The sequence below is a fragment of the Gadus morhua genome, chromosome 4 (genome assembly GCF_902167405.1).
Source record: "Gadus morhua chromosome 4, gadMor3.0, whole genome shotgun sequence".
NCBI classification, from domain to species: domain Eukaryota; kingdom Metazoa; phylum Chordata; class Actinopteri; order Gadiformes; family Gadidae; genus Gadus; species Gadus morhua.
The window spans coordinates 12,210,379-12,225,717 of NC_044051.1; the positions used below are offsets into that span (position 1 = coordinate 12,210,379).

At 43.0% G+C, this 15,339-nt stretch overlaps 1 protein-coding gene across 1 annotated transcript in view; it reads left to right on the plus strand.

Moving 5' to 3' along the window:
- pdlim5b (PDZ and LIM domain 5b) overlaps nucleotides 1–12,602 on the plus strand; it is a 43,735-nt gene extending 31,133 nt beyond the window's left edge. The window contains 8 exon segments of the mRNA XM_030354369.1: nucleotides 2,078–2,235; nucleotides 2,681–2,708; nucleotides 6,273–6,442; nucleotides 9,432–9,618; nucleotides 9,912–10,092; nucleotides 10,586–10,706; nucleotides 11,188–11,303; nucleotides 11,674–12,602. Of these exon segments, the coding sequence (XP_030210229.1) occupies nucleotides 2,078–2,235; nucleotides 2,681–2,708; nucleotides 6,273–6,442; nucleotides 9,432–9,618; nucleotides 9,912–10,092; nucleotides 10,586–10,706; nucleotides 11,188–11,303; nucleotides 11,674–11,763 (1,051 nt within the window). The 3' untranslated portion in view covers nucleotides 11,764–12,602.
- The last annotated feature ends 2,737 nt before the right edge of the window (nucleotides 12,603–15,339 follow it).

A 15,339-nucleotide genomic window follows, 5' to 3' on the forward strand; every position in this document is an offset into this window, starting at 1 on the left:
GTGAAGGGTGCTGACGACCACGATGATGATGAAGGGGGTGGTGTCGTTAAGGAGAGCCCGGGGGGTGGAGAGGTGCGGTGTCATGAAGAATCGCATGGTGTTCATTGTGAGTTGCACTCCTGTGGGGGGTCGCGAACACGCAGTGCTACCAAAGGGAGGTCGAGGCACGTTTTGCTGCACGATTTTGTGTGTTTGAGTGTGTTTTTTTGTGTTGGAGGCACTTCTGGTTCATATCAGCGCATGCTCTCAGAAGGGCTATTTTCGGATGAAGAAACAGTTTTTGAATTGTTGTTTTACTACCGTTTTAATGAAATCATTATGATGCTTTTAAACCCTGTTCTGCCCAGTTCTCTCTCTCTCTCTCTCTCTCTCTCTCTCTCTCTCTCTCTCTCTCTCTCTCTCTCTCTCTCTCTCTCTCTCTCTCTCTCTCTCTCTCTCTCTCTCTCTCTCTCTCTCTCTCTCTCTCTCTCTCTCTCTCTCTCTCTCTCTCTCTCTCTCTCTCTCTCTCTCTCTCTCTCTCTCTCTCATGAACCTTTTTTTCCATACCTTTTCTCTGTCTCCAGGGGGAAGTGAATACAGCAGCCAAGTTAGTATTCGTGACTGACATCTGCTTACTGGTGAATCGTTGCGTGGCATGGGTTTTCTTACACTCACTCACAAATTGCCCACTCCTAATGGTTGAGTTATATGCTTGTTTTAGATTCAAGGGCACACTTTGAAGTCCTGTAAATAATCTGGATTTCCGCTACAGTTGTGTTTAGCTCACGCTACAAACGCTCATGTTGTCACCGGAAACTACCCCCCGTAGTTGTAAGTCAGTGGTGAGTAGGATATAGTCACCTATAATAGGGCTGTAAGCTCCTCAGGCACAGTTGACTGAGCTGGAAAAGTCCCTGGCAGATCTCCATCTATCTTCTCAGTGTGTTGCTGCGGCTGACGCTAAGCTCTTATAAGTCCATGCGAATGATCCACTTTGTCTTCACTTTGTCTTAGCAAGGTGGCGTGTGAATTGGATCACCCCTCAAAGCATCAACTGTTTCCTCACACACACACACACACACACTGAAAAATGAGTGGCTCTGAAATTTGATAATTAATTTGATTTAATAAACTTAATAATAGTATTGAGGTGCTTCAAAATGACTAATCAATAAAAAGAAAAGGTAATGTATATTTTAAACGTTGTATTATTAATGATAACCCTTACCCCAACCCTAACCCCGAACATTACAGAGCTCTCTCTAGCTCTTTACCTCCACCTTGTGGCCAAATATAAGATATGTTGCTTTCAAAATAATCTTAACTTATCACTTATTCCCCTCTCCACCATTTTAACTTTTCACAATCATTTATATCCTTTTAAGGAAATAATTCAGGATACTTTAACCCAGCCAAACAGGAAATGAAAACTCAGTTTGAAGCAGTTTTACTCGGTTCTCTGATACTGTAGCTGACTAGTCTGTTGGTGTTTTTCTTCTTCCTAATAGCGAGCCTCATACAAGCTCTAAGTAAGTATAGCTTAGAGCTGTTGTCATACCTTCCATCCATGTGACCTTTACAGCAACCTCAACGAAACCCCACTTTTTGGGGGCTAATTTGGGGTTTTGGTTCCTACGCCACCTTTAACTGCTTTCCATTCTGTGCTGTGAATGTCCTTCCATAGAAACCCACCAACGACTACACCCAGGAGGTAAAACCCCAAAACTATGTTCCGCAGAAAACTAAATCTAAATCCCTGTCCCCCCCAAAAAAAACGAATTCACCAAAAATAATTAAACGTTTTCACTTCCTCGTTGAACAAAGAGCACTTTATTTGGCGTGTGTTTGCACTTGACTAACCCACTGGCTGTCCTTTGTGTAATTTAAGTTCAATCGAAATAGACCCTTTGTCTTGTTTTACAATTTCAAATGTGGACATGGTTCCCGTCTTCCTAGTGATCCAGTGTCTTTAAACGGTGTTGCCAGATTGGGTCCGATTTCCCGACCAATCTGGCAACGGAGATTGGGCGGGCCCAATCTGGCAACACTGCCTGTGTACAGCTGTACTTACTCATTATCCTTTGTTTGGGCCGTGCAGGAGAGCTGAGGTCCAGCCCGAGGTGATGACCCATGGCCTGGCCCTGAGTGACAGCAAGAAGCGTCTGATCGAGGACACCGAGGACTGGCACCCCAGGTCCGGGACGTCCCAGTCAAGGTCTTTCCGCATGCTGGCCCAGCTGACCGGGACTGAGAACGGTGGGTAATCGTATAGAACATAATGTACATGCAATGAGGCAGGAGAATGTTTTAATATCTGTATGTATTGGTTTTGTATGCATTTGTGTTTTTCTAACATTATGTATTTATCTTTTTCGATATTAGTATCATCTTTCAACATCATTACTGTTTTAGAAATCAGTTTATTTAAGGTCGGTTTATTTATTTTATATTCAGCCAACCATGATTCATTTATTTGTCTCGACCAGAGCATTTGATTTATTGATTGCTGTCAGGATGCAGCCAGCAATCAGCTGCAACTACTAACTCAAAACAACAAATAGGACAAATAAGAAACAAATGACCTTCCCTAGCTTTGTTATCTAGCGATGTTATTTTCAATGTCATATGATGTGATGTACAGATCATATGTTCATTTGTTGCTTTATATCTGAATTTTGTTCCTTTTTTCTTGTTCCTGCAGATGAAGTCCCACAAAACAGTGGAAAAAAGTAAGTAATCAGTCAAATGTTGGTGTAAGTGAGAGTTTCAGATTAAATTGTACATGTGCAGTATATACAATATATGCCTAACAACACCTGAAGAGTACCAGGGTTTACTCTGGAGGAACTCATGTTCAGAGGAAGTCTCATTTGCAAACTCTTAAGTGGCTCACATCTGAATGGTAGCTGTAGAAGCCAGCTGTAACCACAAACACACACACACACACACACACACACACACACACACACACACACACACACACACACACACACACACACACACACACACACACACACACACACACACACACACACACACACACACACACACTTCTCTGTAATGGGTCAGCCTAATTCATAATAACAGTTTTCCCTTCATACGAGCACCAATCAAAGAGTAGGATTGATGGTATTTTTGTAGTGATGCCGATTAGACCAATTACAGTAGCTTTAGATTTATTTCCTTCACCATAATGAAATACCGCTCAGTAGCATATTATAGTCATTATCATATGAAGTTCATATTACCATTCATTCCATATTTAAGCCTTCAAATGTAGCTTTGTAGGGACTTTCCTGGTGTTTCTGTTGCTGTTAACCCCTGCGTTTCTCTTTTCACATCTTTGTTATTTAAAAACTTTCTCTATGAATTATTTTCATTTTCCCTTTCCTTCATTCATCACTTGTTGCCGGGCGAATCAGGCTTTCCAAGTTGGATGCAGAGGTCATAGGTCACAAGTACAACAAGCTAAGAGACTGGCACCATGGGGTTTCAGCTCGGGTGCTAAATGTGTAGTAGAATATGTTGCAGTTTCATATTTCAAGTTCCACTTATTTATTTTCAGCCATGTATTACTAAGCGTGATGTTTTAAAATGATTGATTATACACATAGAAACCTGTATTAGATAATATGGTATCTAATAACAACTACACAAACCAAAGCCAGATATTTCTGCGTGATAAACTTAATATATATATATATATATATATATAAATCTCTATACATATATGTATATATATACAGGCATGTACTCTTACTTTGCTGTACAGTGGTATACATATCCCACTTTACACTTTACTCTTTTCTTTCTATGTACTATCTGTATTCTCTTTCCACCTTAAATACTCTGTACCTAGCTGTTTTAAGTTTGCTTCTCATCTATTCTCTGCACTAACCATTGCATATTTTAACCGTTCTGTTATCATACCTCAATAAAAACCTCTTCCTGCAGCTGGTCTAAAACGTTTCCTTATTTCTTCTCTTTTCACTTTTTTCCTATCGTTCTTTCTGTCTTTCCATTTCTGGGAGATATGCCATTTAACAATATGGCTTTTTGAGTGGGTTTTGCAATGGGATTTTACGAGTGGTTTACGTTCCTTAAAGATAACTTTAGCTCTATCAAGCCACTTTGATGTAGACATTTTTACAATCGTGTTAAAAATCTAGTCATAAAACATTTGATATTTAAAAAAAATCAATTTCCACTTAATGGGATTTATTGCAGGCAGACTGCCTTTGGCTCAGTAGCGTTCACTGGTGCTGTAGCAGATAGATTGTAGTAATGTTAGAGTACGAATAAGAATATCATATATATACCATTATTCCTCCACTGCGATGGTGAACATATTGTTGGATTTGGATATTGTTGGTTTTGGATATTGTTGGTTTTAGATCAGATCAAATTGCTTTTTATTTTCAAGGTAAGTAAGTTGGGCAGGAAAGCAGGGAAACGGTTTTGGATGTATCTACTTAGATCAAAAATGGTGTTTCCCCTATAGGATTTGATCAGATTTCTGGTAATGTAGGCAGCAGGGCTCAGCCCAAGCCCTGACAGTAACTTGGTCTAACAAATGGAAAAGAGAACCCAAAAAAGCTAGTGTTATATCACTGTAATGTCCCACATCTGTTGAATGGAGTGATTTCACACACAACAGCCCATTGTTGGCCTGCGTTTCAGCAATTGCTGAAATATCTATTTTTTCGAAACAAATCAAATTTCGGGAAGCTTATTTTCCAAATGTGTTTTCTTAAATAATAGATCGGTAAGTACTCAGTCTCATTTTGCTGTATCTTATGTAACCTTTATTTAAAAAGGAAGCCTTAACAGCCTCTGTTACATTTGGCTGTGCGGTATTTTGTTCCTTAGTGTTATCGTTATCTTCCTTGGTTGACAGCTCCCGGGATAGTAGCCAGCCCTGAATGGACTAATTGGATTCATCTGACTGTGGTTTTCATCAGAAACCGTTTCTGATTCAATCAAAGCAGACCATGATTGGCCTGATTACTTCAGTGTGTCAATGAGCTTCCTGCTAATTAAATGTAATGGATATCGCCTATCGTCGCAGAGCCCCTAGTCAGTCCATTATCGTGGAAGGCTGTGTGTCTTAATGAGGAAAATCAACGTTTTGCCATGGCCTTACTCAAGGGCCTAGCCAATGGGGTGGCACCGGCCATCTTGAGATGTGATTGGTCCAACCAGCTGTCCTTTATTTTATTTGACATTTGTCACACATGATACAATCTGACATACAACTCAAATGACAAACTGAGTTGGCAAACACATAAAAAGGTCACTTGCAATTTCAGACTTTAAGAAAATCTGTCCCTGTTTGTTCAGATTATGTCGATGAGCCCATGTTACGTCTGAACCAGGGCAGGTTATTGGAGCAGCATTACACAAGAGGGAGTTCTGTTGTACTGAATATAACATGGCTGTTACTTGGTCTTAGGTAGCCCATGAGGCTGTAGGCCAAGTGCCGCAGATCCCCGCGCCAGGGCTCATATGCAGCATAGCAACACTTCGAGTGTGATATTGCTTCAAGACAACCGTTGACACTAATAAGCGACAACACGTTATGATGTGTGTGTTTAATCAGTCATTTGGCTCCGCCAACACAAACAGTTCCACCACTGGACCGGGACTGGATGGAAGCCAAGCAACACATAAACATGTCCCTGCACGCTAGCTTGCTATGGTGTGTGTGGTCCACAGTTTAACGCAGGCCGGCTAATTAGTATCATGTACATTATTATCTGTATCTGTCTGAGTCTGTTGACGGTCGCTTTGGTGGCATGTGTGATGCCATTGTCAGCCTCCGACCGTCGCTTACAAAACGTAATGGGCGGTAATGGGAAACACCTGCAGTGCACACACCTGTGACACATGTGGAACACTTTAAAGACCCATTGTTGTTATACTCTATAGCAGCACTCATGGAATGCCCCTTGTCTAATCAAATTACTCGGAGCAAACTGTCGAGCACATCTGTGCACTAATTTCTCTGAGCTGTTAAATAAATAGAGATCTCTTCTCAGGGGGGTAACCATGGAGACCTGAGTGTTAATCTCCACAGAGCCGCAGAAAACACGCCTTGTCTTGAAGGTCTTCACAAGCACAGCTCTTGTGTGTATTTCTGATTGATCGATCAGCCAATGCTGTAGGCCTACTATACGAAAGAATGTGTGTGTGTGTGTGTGTGTGTGTGTGTGTGTGTGTGTGTGTGTGTGTGTGTGTGTGTGTGTGTGTGTGTGTGTGTGTGGGTGTGTGTGTGTGTGTGTGTGTGTGAGTAGAGAGGTCATCGAAGACGCCACGCCCAGGGCCTACACCTCCCCGGCCACCAAGACCTTCTCCAAAACCGCCGGCTCCCCCAGGAATGGAAACGGGACGGGGGTCCCTCCGCCCAGGTTCAACGGCCCCCCTCCACAAGGGAAGCCCACCGGCCAGCCTGGCTCAGCGTCAGGTATGGTAACTCGGCCCCCTCAAGCCCCTGGTCATCAGGAAGCCTGGGTCTCCATTCTGAGGAGGCTTCCCTATATAAAGCCCATTGCATCGGTCGAATAAACTTGGCTGTTAGACAAATAATAATTATGCTTATAAATATATTGTAATAATGCCTTGCCTTTCATGTGTGTATTTATAATATGACCTGCGTATTTGCCGACTATTTTTGAAGCCTCCTCACAATTGGGACACAGCCAAAGTCACAGAAAAGAGAAAAATCATTAGACTATTTTTTACTTGAAACTTGGGTAATAAACAAGCGTAGGTACAGGTACCTTTCCACTGGCCTGATATAAGAACCAACCAATAAAACGCCGCGGGCTCTACTCAGCTAAATAGGGGTTCCGGCGAAGCTCTGGGAGATAAGCCTGACGTCCTCAAAATGACTTGGACATAGATTAAGTATAAATATATTTCCGATCGTACATTGAAAGGAGAAGGTCGTAACATGCTTTTCTGTATCATAATGCTACTGCATTGGTATCTGAGTTAGTTACAACAGCCATGCACGTGTCCATTTTTTATCATCAGTCAGTTTTGAGGATTTGTATGTAGTTGCTTAATGAACCACTAGGTGGCAGCGTAACTCTTTTTAAAACCTTGAAGAATAGCTTTGTATCTTTTTCTTTATTGTAGACTACGTATAACGTCTAAACCATTTTGGGTGACGAGGTCTGCAATGTAATAAGGGATAATCAGATCATCAGATTGTGTTTTTTTTTCATACCATGGTCAATTCGATTTGAAACAAAGTAGCAAATAGATCATATATAATGTATGATCAATAAATTCAAAATAATTATATCTTAAATGTTTATTTTATGTTTCCCTGGCTTTAAAAACACACTTGTGTGTTCATGGTATAAATAATATCTGGAGTCGTATTAGGTTAACCCTGTCTTCATGTCTGAGAAAGCTAGAGTTCTAGATTTAAACTTTCTTCCTAGTGTCGCCACTGGTTAGCAAAGCACTTCATAAATGCAGTCCATTCCCCATTTACTAGGTTAAATCCTCTCTGACACAGACAGTGGTTGGGTGGGTGCCCTATTTCCTCTACTCTATAGGGTTACACAGAGGCGTATAGACTCAACGATACACATCCGGTCTAGTCTATCACTATTTTTTTCAGATGGGAAGACAGACAGGCTCTTAAAAAATAGTAACTTTCTTCTGTTACTTTCTCTCATCTCATCCACACTTACAAACTCACACTGTTCCACATGGTCTATCACTCCTCAAGTCCATCCCTCGCTCTCCCTGGCCATCCCATCCCAGTGTGAGTCTCCGGTCATGTTTACTCGGTGCGTTTGGCGTCTATCGCGAGCACACACCAAGAGAAGCCTCCCCCCCCCCCCTTCTCCACCTCACTCCAGCTTTGATATGCTTCACCTGGCTGTCTCTCAATAGCACCTCTGTCTCTCAATGGATTCAACAACAACAACTACTCCCTTTAGTGGAGGCCGGCCCCGCCTCACAGTGTCTTCAGGACCAGATAACGAGTGTTTTGAGAGGAGCTAGCGGGGGAGACGAGCACGGGGGTGGGAAGGGGGTGGTATTTTCCCAGGTGTCTCATCCACTAGCTTTGGGAATTTGGGAATGTTTCCCCGGTGTAGAAAAACAGAGCGTCATCTGTTTTGTGAGCAGTGTGGTGCTGACCGGCCAGATGATCCAGGCTTCTTAACAAGGTTGAGTTAGTTTTAGAATCCCTTCTGATTTTAAGGCTTCTTAACTAGGTTGAGTTAGTTCTAGAACACCTGCTGATTCAGGCTATTTAAAGGTTGGGTATGGAATTCTCTTTTTTGGCCATTTTTGCAAAATTACTTAAAATCCTTATCATAACCCACTTACAGCCACAGTGTTAGAAGTACTGACATTAAATCTAAACAAGTCAATCATCTGTGGAACAGGCAGGGCTCGAAAAATTCCAGCCAATGATTTCCAGACCCACCGAGCGGCATTGGACAGTAAGTACGTCAATCAAACGGTCGTACTGCACTCCCCCTCCCCCGCTCCCCGCGCGTGACCCCTTCGTGCACGTACTCAAAGCTCGTGACCCAGAGCAAGCTTCTGTTTGTTGTTTTCCTGCGGTAGCTACTGGAGCTAGCTAACTAGCTAATGGCTCGCTCTCGCGCATTTGTTCGCTCGTGCATGATTGCGCGTCCATGTACTTGGAATGGCCGGAGTCAGAGTCAGCGTTGAAGGAGAGGGGGTAGGACCATTTGAGTTGTGTGTTTTCAAAATCTGATGGCGTTTCGCAAATCCCATACCCAACCTTTAACGAGCTTGAGAAAGAACACCTGCCGATTAAGGCTTCTTAATGAGGTTAAGTTTGAACACCTGCTGATTAAGGCTTCTAAACAAGGTTATGTTAGAACACCTGCTGATTAAGGCTTCTTACCAAGGTTAAGTTTGAACACCTGCTGATTAAGGCTTCCTACCAAGGTTAAGTTAGAACCCCTGCTGAATAAGTCTTCTTAACAAGGTTAAGTTAGCTCTAGAACTCTGGATGATTAAGGCTTCTTAACGAGGTTAAGTTTGTTCTAGAACACCTACTGATTAAGGCTTCTTAAGGAGGTTTAGTTAGTTCTAGAACACCTGCTTATTAAGGCTTCTTAACAAGGTTAAGTTAGAACACTTGCTGATTCAGGCTTCTATACAAGGTTTGGCGTTGTACGATCAGGCTTCTTAACAAGGTTCCCTTAGTTCTGAAACACCTGTACACAGTGATTGGTGAAAGAAGCTACAGTCCCACCCAACTAACTACTACGGCAACTAAATCTACTACCACGAATACTACTCCTACTGTTACGACTAGTATCAATACTACTTCTTCTCACAATGCTTATCAAATGTATAAAATGAAAAATAACAATTACATATTGCGATGATTATTCTTCATATCCTCCCATATATAACACACCCACCTTCTCTCCCCCCCCCCCCTCCAGGTTTTCCTAAAGGCCTAGCCCGCCCGGCGCCCTCGTTTGGCAAGGTCACGGAGACGGCCCCCCAGGGTCCGCAGCGGCCCACCCCCCAGCCCCACCCCCAGGACCTGGACTCCCTGGTGCAGAGGGCCGAGCACATCCCCGCCGGCACCCGCACCCCCATGTGCAACAAGTGCAACACCGTCATCAGGTAGAGAAGGGCGGCGGCGTTCTAGTAGGACAATAGCAACGCACGTGTCATCATCACACGTTTCAACATCCGCGGTCAAGTCCATTAGTTTGGGTATTGGTTTGTTGTTCCAAATTCATGTTTGATCTCACTTCATTGAACATAAAGAACACAACTTTTTTAAGCCGGTGTATGAGAGTTGAATGCCTCGTCTTTATATAATTCACGTCTTTATAATTAAGCCTGCATGAACTTTGCGGCTTTAAAAAAACAAAACGTAAAGAAAACTTTACATCCCCCCCCCCCACCCACAGGGGCCCCTTCCTGGTGGCCATGGGCATGTCCTGGCACCCCGAGGAGTTCAACTGCTCCCACTGCCACGGCTCCCTGGTGGACTGTGGCTTCGTGGAGGAGCGCGGACAGGTGTTCTGCGTGCACTGCTACGAGCAGTACCTGGCCCCCACCTGCAAGAGCTGCCAGCAGAAGATCCTAGGGGTGAGGAGGGGGCGGGGGCACACACACACACACACACACAGTCAGTATAGAAGGCCCCGCACACATGTTTAAGGGGGTCTGAAGAGGCGAGGAAGTTGGGTTTATGAGTGGTCTGTGTAAGTCAATAGAATGGATTTTTATATTTCACTGCTGTTATTAAACGAGCAGGGGGAGCGGAAGGGATGGAGGGACAAAGGGAAAGAGGGGGTGTGAGAGGGAGAAAAAGAGGGTGGGAGAGGGAGAGAGAGAGAGAGAGAGAGAGAGAGAGAGAGAGAGAGAGAGAGAGAGAGAGAGAGAGAGAGAGAGAGAGAGAGAGAGAGGAAAAGAGAGGGAGAAGAATACAGTAGCAGTAGATTGAGAGAGACAGACAGACAGACAGACAGACAGACAAACTGAAACACATAGATAAATGCTTTATTTTTTATCCCCAAAAATGAACAAGCATATGCAGACTTACAGCAATCTCCCCCTTCACTATTCTGTTTTGTCGTAGGAGGTGATGAATGCCCTGAAGCAGACCTGGCACGTCCACTGCTTCGTGTGCGTCTCCTGCCAGAAGCCCATCCGAGGCAACACCTTCCACATGGAGGACGGAAAGCCGTACTGTGAGACAGGTACGGGATCAACACGTCTTTTCATGGACGTGTTGGCATGTCGATCTAGACTTTGGCCAGTAGGGTTTCGAAACCCCCAACCTTTCCGGCTTGGGAGTCAGTCACACACCATAGCTCTACTGCCCCATTGACTTCAGTTCCCAAAAATGCATGCAACTGTTATATTTTGTACTCCTCCAAAGGATATGATTCCAGGGAAGATGTTCTTTGTTCCATATTGTTGACGGATTGGGTTATTTTTTCGGGAGGAGTCACAGAAAAGTCTGAACATGCTGCGGTTGTTTAGAGAACTGCTGTTTTCCTATCAACCATCAAGTGTTAGAGGTTGCATTATCGCATGGTTGCGCTTCGGCTTACTTGTCTCCTGCCACGGAAAGACAAACATATGTCTCTTTGTGTCGTTTTGCCCGAATGGTAGGCCTATTATAATCACACAGTAAACTGTTACTTTAAACCAAACAATGTTATTTCAAATTTGCAGATTATTACACTTTGTTTGGGACCAGTTGCCATGGCTGCGACTTCCCCATTGAGGCTGGGGATAAATTCCTTGATGCCCTGGGCTTCACTTGGCATGATACCTGCTTTGTGTGCACGGTACGTACCCTGTAAACATAGAGGTAGTTATCTCAATCTAAAAATGATATCTGAATAATGTAGAATTAACTACCAACACATTTTAATAACTGTCTGTTTGTTTGTGGGTATGTGTGTGCTTGTGTTTGTGTCTGTATGTGTGTGCGTGCATGCATGCGTATGTGTGTGTGTGTGTGTGTGCATGTGTGTGTGTGTGTATGCGTGTGTGTGTATCTGTGTGTATCTTTGTGTGTGTGTATCTGTGTGTGTTTTTGTGTGTGTGTGTGTGTTTGTATCTTTGTGTGTGTGTGTGTGTGTGTGTGTGTGTGTGTGTGTGTGTGTGTGTGTGTGTGTGTGTGTGTGTGTGTGTGTGTGTGTGTGTGTTCCACAGGTCTGCAGCACCAGTCTGGAAGGCCAGGCGTTCTTCTCCAAAATGGACAAGCCGTTGTGCAAAAAACACGCCAACACTGTCAAGATCTAACCTGTGCGAGAGCAGCATTAGGATTCTGGCCAGGGGGTCGATACCACGTTTGGGTCACCGTTGAGGTTATTCTACAGTCCAGACACATTCTTATCAACTTACCATTATCTGGCTGGGTCACTTGTTTGGTCGTGGGTTCTGCTGTCTGGTAGTTTGTTGTTCATTCTAGCATTGTACCTGCATTTTGTAACTTGAGCTCAAACTTGCTAATTTTTTGTCAGTAAAGTTGATTCCCCTGTGCAGTTTTTAATGGGCTTTTCATAAATGTGTAGCCTTTATTCAGGTCTATTTATTTTTGCGCTAAACAACATTTTTTGGGGTTTTCAGAGTTATCATTTTTTTGCACATCAAAGTTTACTCCATTGACAAGACCAATCAGTTGCTGATATTCTGTCGTGCCTTTGCAATGTGTTGCTGTTCTTAAGAAATGTCCGTGGCATGACTTGACAATCATGCGTCATGTATAGTCATGTTTAAATAGTTTTCATCTTTTTCTTAATTTATGTTATTACGTAGATCATTTTGTTAAAATGGGATAAATCGACATGCATATATCATTTTAACAATGGCCATTAATCTCCATGGCCATTGATAATACATTGTCTCTGTCATTCTCAATGTTATTTTACTATAAATGTCAGCCCTTTTAGTAGAGAAGAAGATAGAAAAATATACAGCATCACAGAAAAGCGTTTTGCTGCATGCATGACGTCCAAAATGTCTGCCCCATGATTGTCCTTACTGTCTAGATTTTTTTTTTTTAATCTGAAGAACCTAAGTGGGCTTATGTCTTGCTCCTCTACCTGTACTTGCATCAAATAAAAACAAATTTAAATTAATTGGTGTATCATTACAATAACACACCCATCTGAATGTATGCAACTCATTAGCTTATAGCAGACTTGTTAAGTCTGGTGTGTCTTGCATGGGGACCTGCCAATACAAGCATCGACTCAGCTCCAATGTAGTTAGGGTGTGAGGGTAATGCCAAATAATAATCCGCAAATCACAAGCTTGAGTCATGTGTGTGCCTCTCAAAGACATTTTACGGATGGAATCCATAGAAAAGAAAACTACATAAACTAGTCGCTCCTTTTATTACGCTGCGTGGGCAACAGACCAGCAGATCACCTTATACGCTTGAGAAAGCCTCTGGACTGTGATTCAGTAGTCGTTATCTCGGGAAATCCAAAACCCAAACAAACACCATCTCGGACGCGGAGCAGAACCTGTGCACTTCTCCAAGACGTCAGAGGTGGGAGCCCTCACGTCAGCCGGGAAGGGCATTGAACCACACGGCACAACATAAAGCAGCCCAGGTCCTGCGCTCTGAAAGTTCCCCTCTTTCTACACTTTGGGAAAGTATTTTTTTAAAGAGCGCTGTACAGATGTAGTGAGTGTTAGGCTACAATAAGCGCAGCACCCAACAGCAGCCTGGTGAACACAGCCAGACATACAGCGTACGGATCGACTGAATTGTCCTTGACGCGAAAAGGTATGTTTGTTTTGATTTGGTTTCTCTATCGCACAGTGCGCTGCTGCAACACTGATCTTACCGTAGGCTACATCGCAAAGCTTTCATCATTTAAATCTCTGAACAAACCAAAGGGTTTTGTCTTTTTGTGTATGCTTGTGATTAGAATTGGTTTGTTATTTGCATCGGATGGGGGTTATTGTAGGTTACCCCTCACCCCCTGCGACGAGTTTGATGCTCAGCTGCTATCAGCCTACGGTATCAGCGGGACCCCGATAGAGGTGCTGAGAGGCTGCTACTGAGAGGCTGTGGATGCTCATCACTGATTGGCACCATTATCCTCAAGCTGTTGCCCTGTATCTTTGTTTAAGTTGTAGGCTGTTTGTAGAGAGTCACGTAGGCTTAGTAGCATGAATGATGTTTGATTCCAATGCAAATTAATAATGGCGTTTAAATAGTTTCACATTAAGTTAATGTAAGATACAATTATCTATCTTTTTGTGACTCTGGCAGATCATACATTTTCTGTAGCCCTGTTTCCATATCAGAATTGTTTGACTCTGAAATGACCAGTTTGACAACAAATAAATGGAAGAGTAATGAGTCATATGCATGAGCATATATAGCTTTGTCATGTCTACGTGCATTTGTATGAGAAAACAAAGCCAAGGAAGAATTCAGCGTTAAAAAACAAAACATACTCAAGTGCTTATCATGTGTGCAGATCTGTGACAAAACAATTATATTATTTTGGTGTATCTTTGTCCTTTTATTACGCTGCGTGGGCAACAGACCAGCAGATCACCTTATACGCTTGAGAAAGCCTCTGGACTGTGATTCAGTAGTCGTTATCTCGGGAAATCCAAAACCCAAACAAACACCATCTCGGACGCGGAGCAGAACCTGTGCACTTCTCCAAGACGTCAGAGGTGGGAGCCCTCACGTCAGCCGGGAAGGGCATTGAACCACACGGCACAACATAAAGCAGCCCAGGTCCTGCGCTCTGAAAGTTCCCCTCTTTCTACACTTTGGGAAAGTATTTTTTTAAAGAGCGCTGTACAGATGTAGTGAGTGTTAGGCTACAATAAGCGCAGCACCCAACAGCAGCCTGGTGAACACAGCCAGACATACAGCGTACGGATCGACTGAATTGTCCTTGACGCGAAAAGGTATGTTTGTTTTGATTTGGTTTCTCTATCGCACAGTGCGCTGCTGCAACACTGATCTTACCGTAGGCTACATCGCAAAGCTTTCATCATTTAAATCTCTGAACAAACCAAAGGGTTTTGTCTTTTTGTGTATGCTTGTGATTAGAATTGGTTTGTTATTTGCATCGGATGGGGGTTATTGTAGGTTACCCCCCACCCCCTGCGACGAGTTTGATGCTCAGCTGCTATCAGCCTACGGTATCAGCGGGACCCCGATAGAGGTGCTGAGAGGCTGCTACTGAGAGGCTGTGGATGCTCATCACTGATTGGCACCATTATCCTCAAGCTGTTGCCCTGTATCTTTGTTTAAGTTGTAGGCTGTTTGTAGAGAGTCACGTAGGCTTAGTAGCATGAATGATGTTTGATTCCAATGCAAATTAATAATGGCGTTTAAATAGTTTCACATTAAGTTAATGTAAGATACAATTATCTATCTTTTTGTGACTCTGGCAGATCATACATTTTCTGTAGCCCTGTTTCCATATCAGAATTGTTTGACTCTGAAATGACCAGTTTGACAACAAATAAATGGAAGAGTAATGAGTCATATGCATGAGCATATATAGCTTTGTCATGTCTACGTGCATTTGTATGAGAAAACAAAGCCAAGGAAGAATTCAGCGTTAAAAACAAAACATACTCAAGTGCTTATCATGTGTGCAGATCTGTGACAAAACAATTATATTATTTTGGTGTATCTTTGTCTATTTTAGTCAAGTATTGACATGCCAGTTTATATTATAGTGGCATGGAGGTCAGATGGGGAGAGAGTATGTTTGGGTTGGAGAGAGAGAAAGAGATATGGAAGAAGGGAGAGAGAGAGAGAGAGAGAGAGAGAGAGAGAGAGAGAGAGAGAGAGAGAGAGAGAGAGAGAGAGAGAGAGAGAGAGAGAGA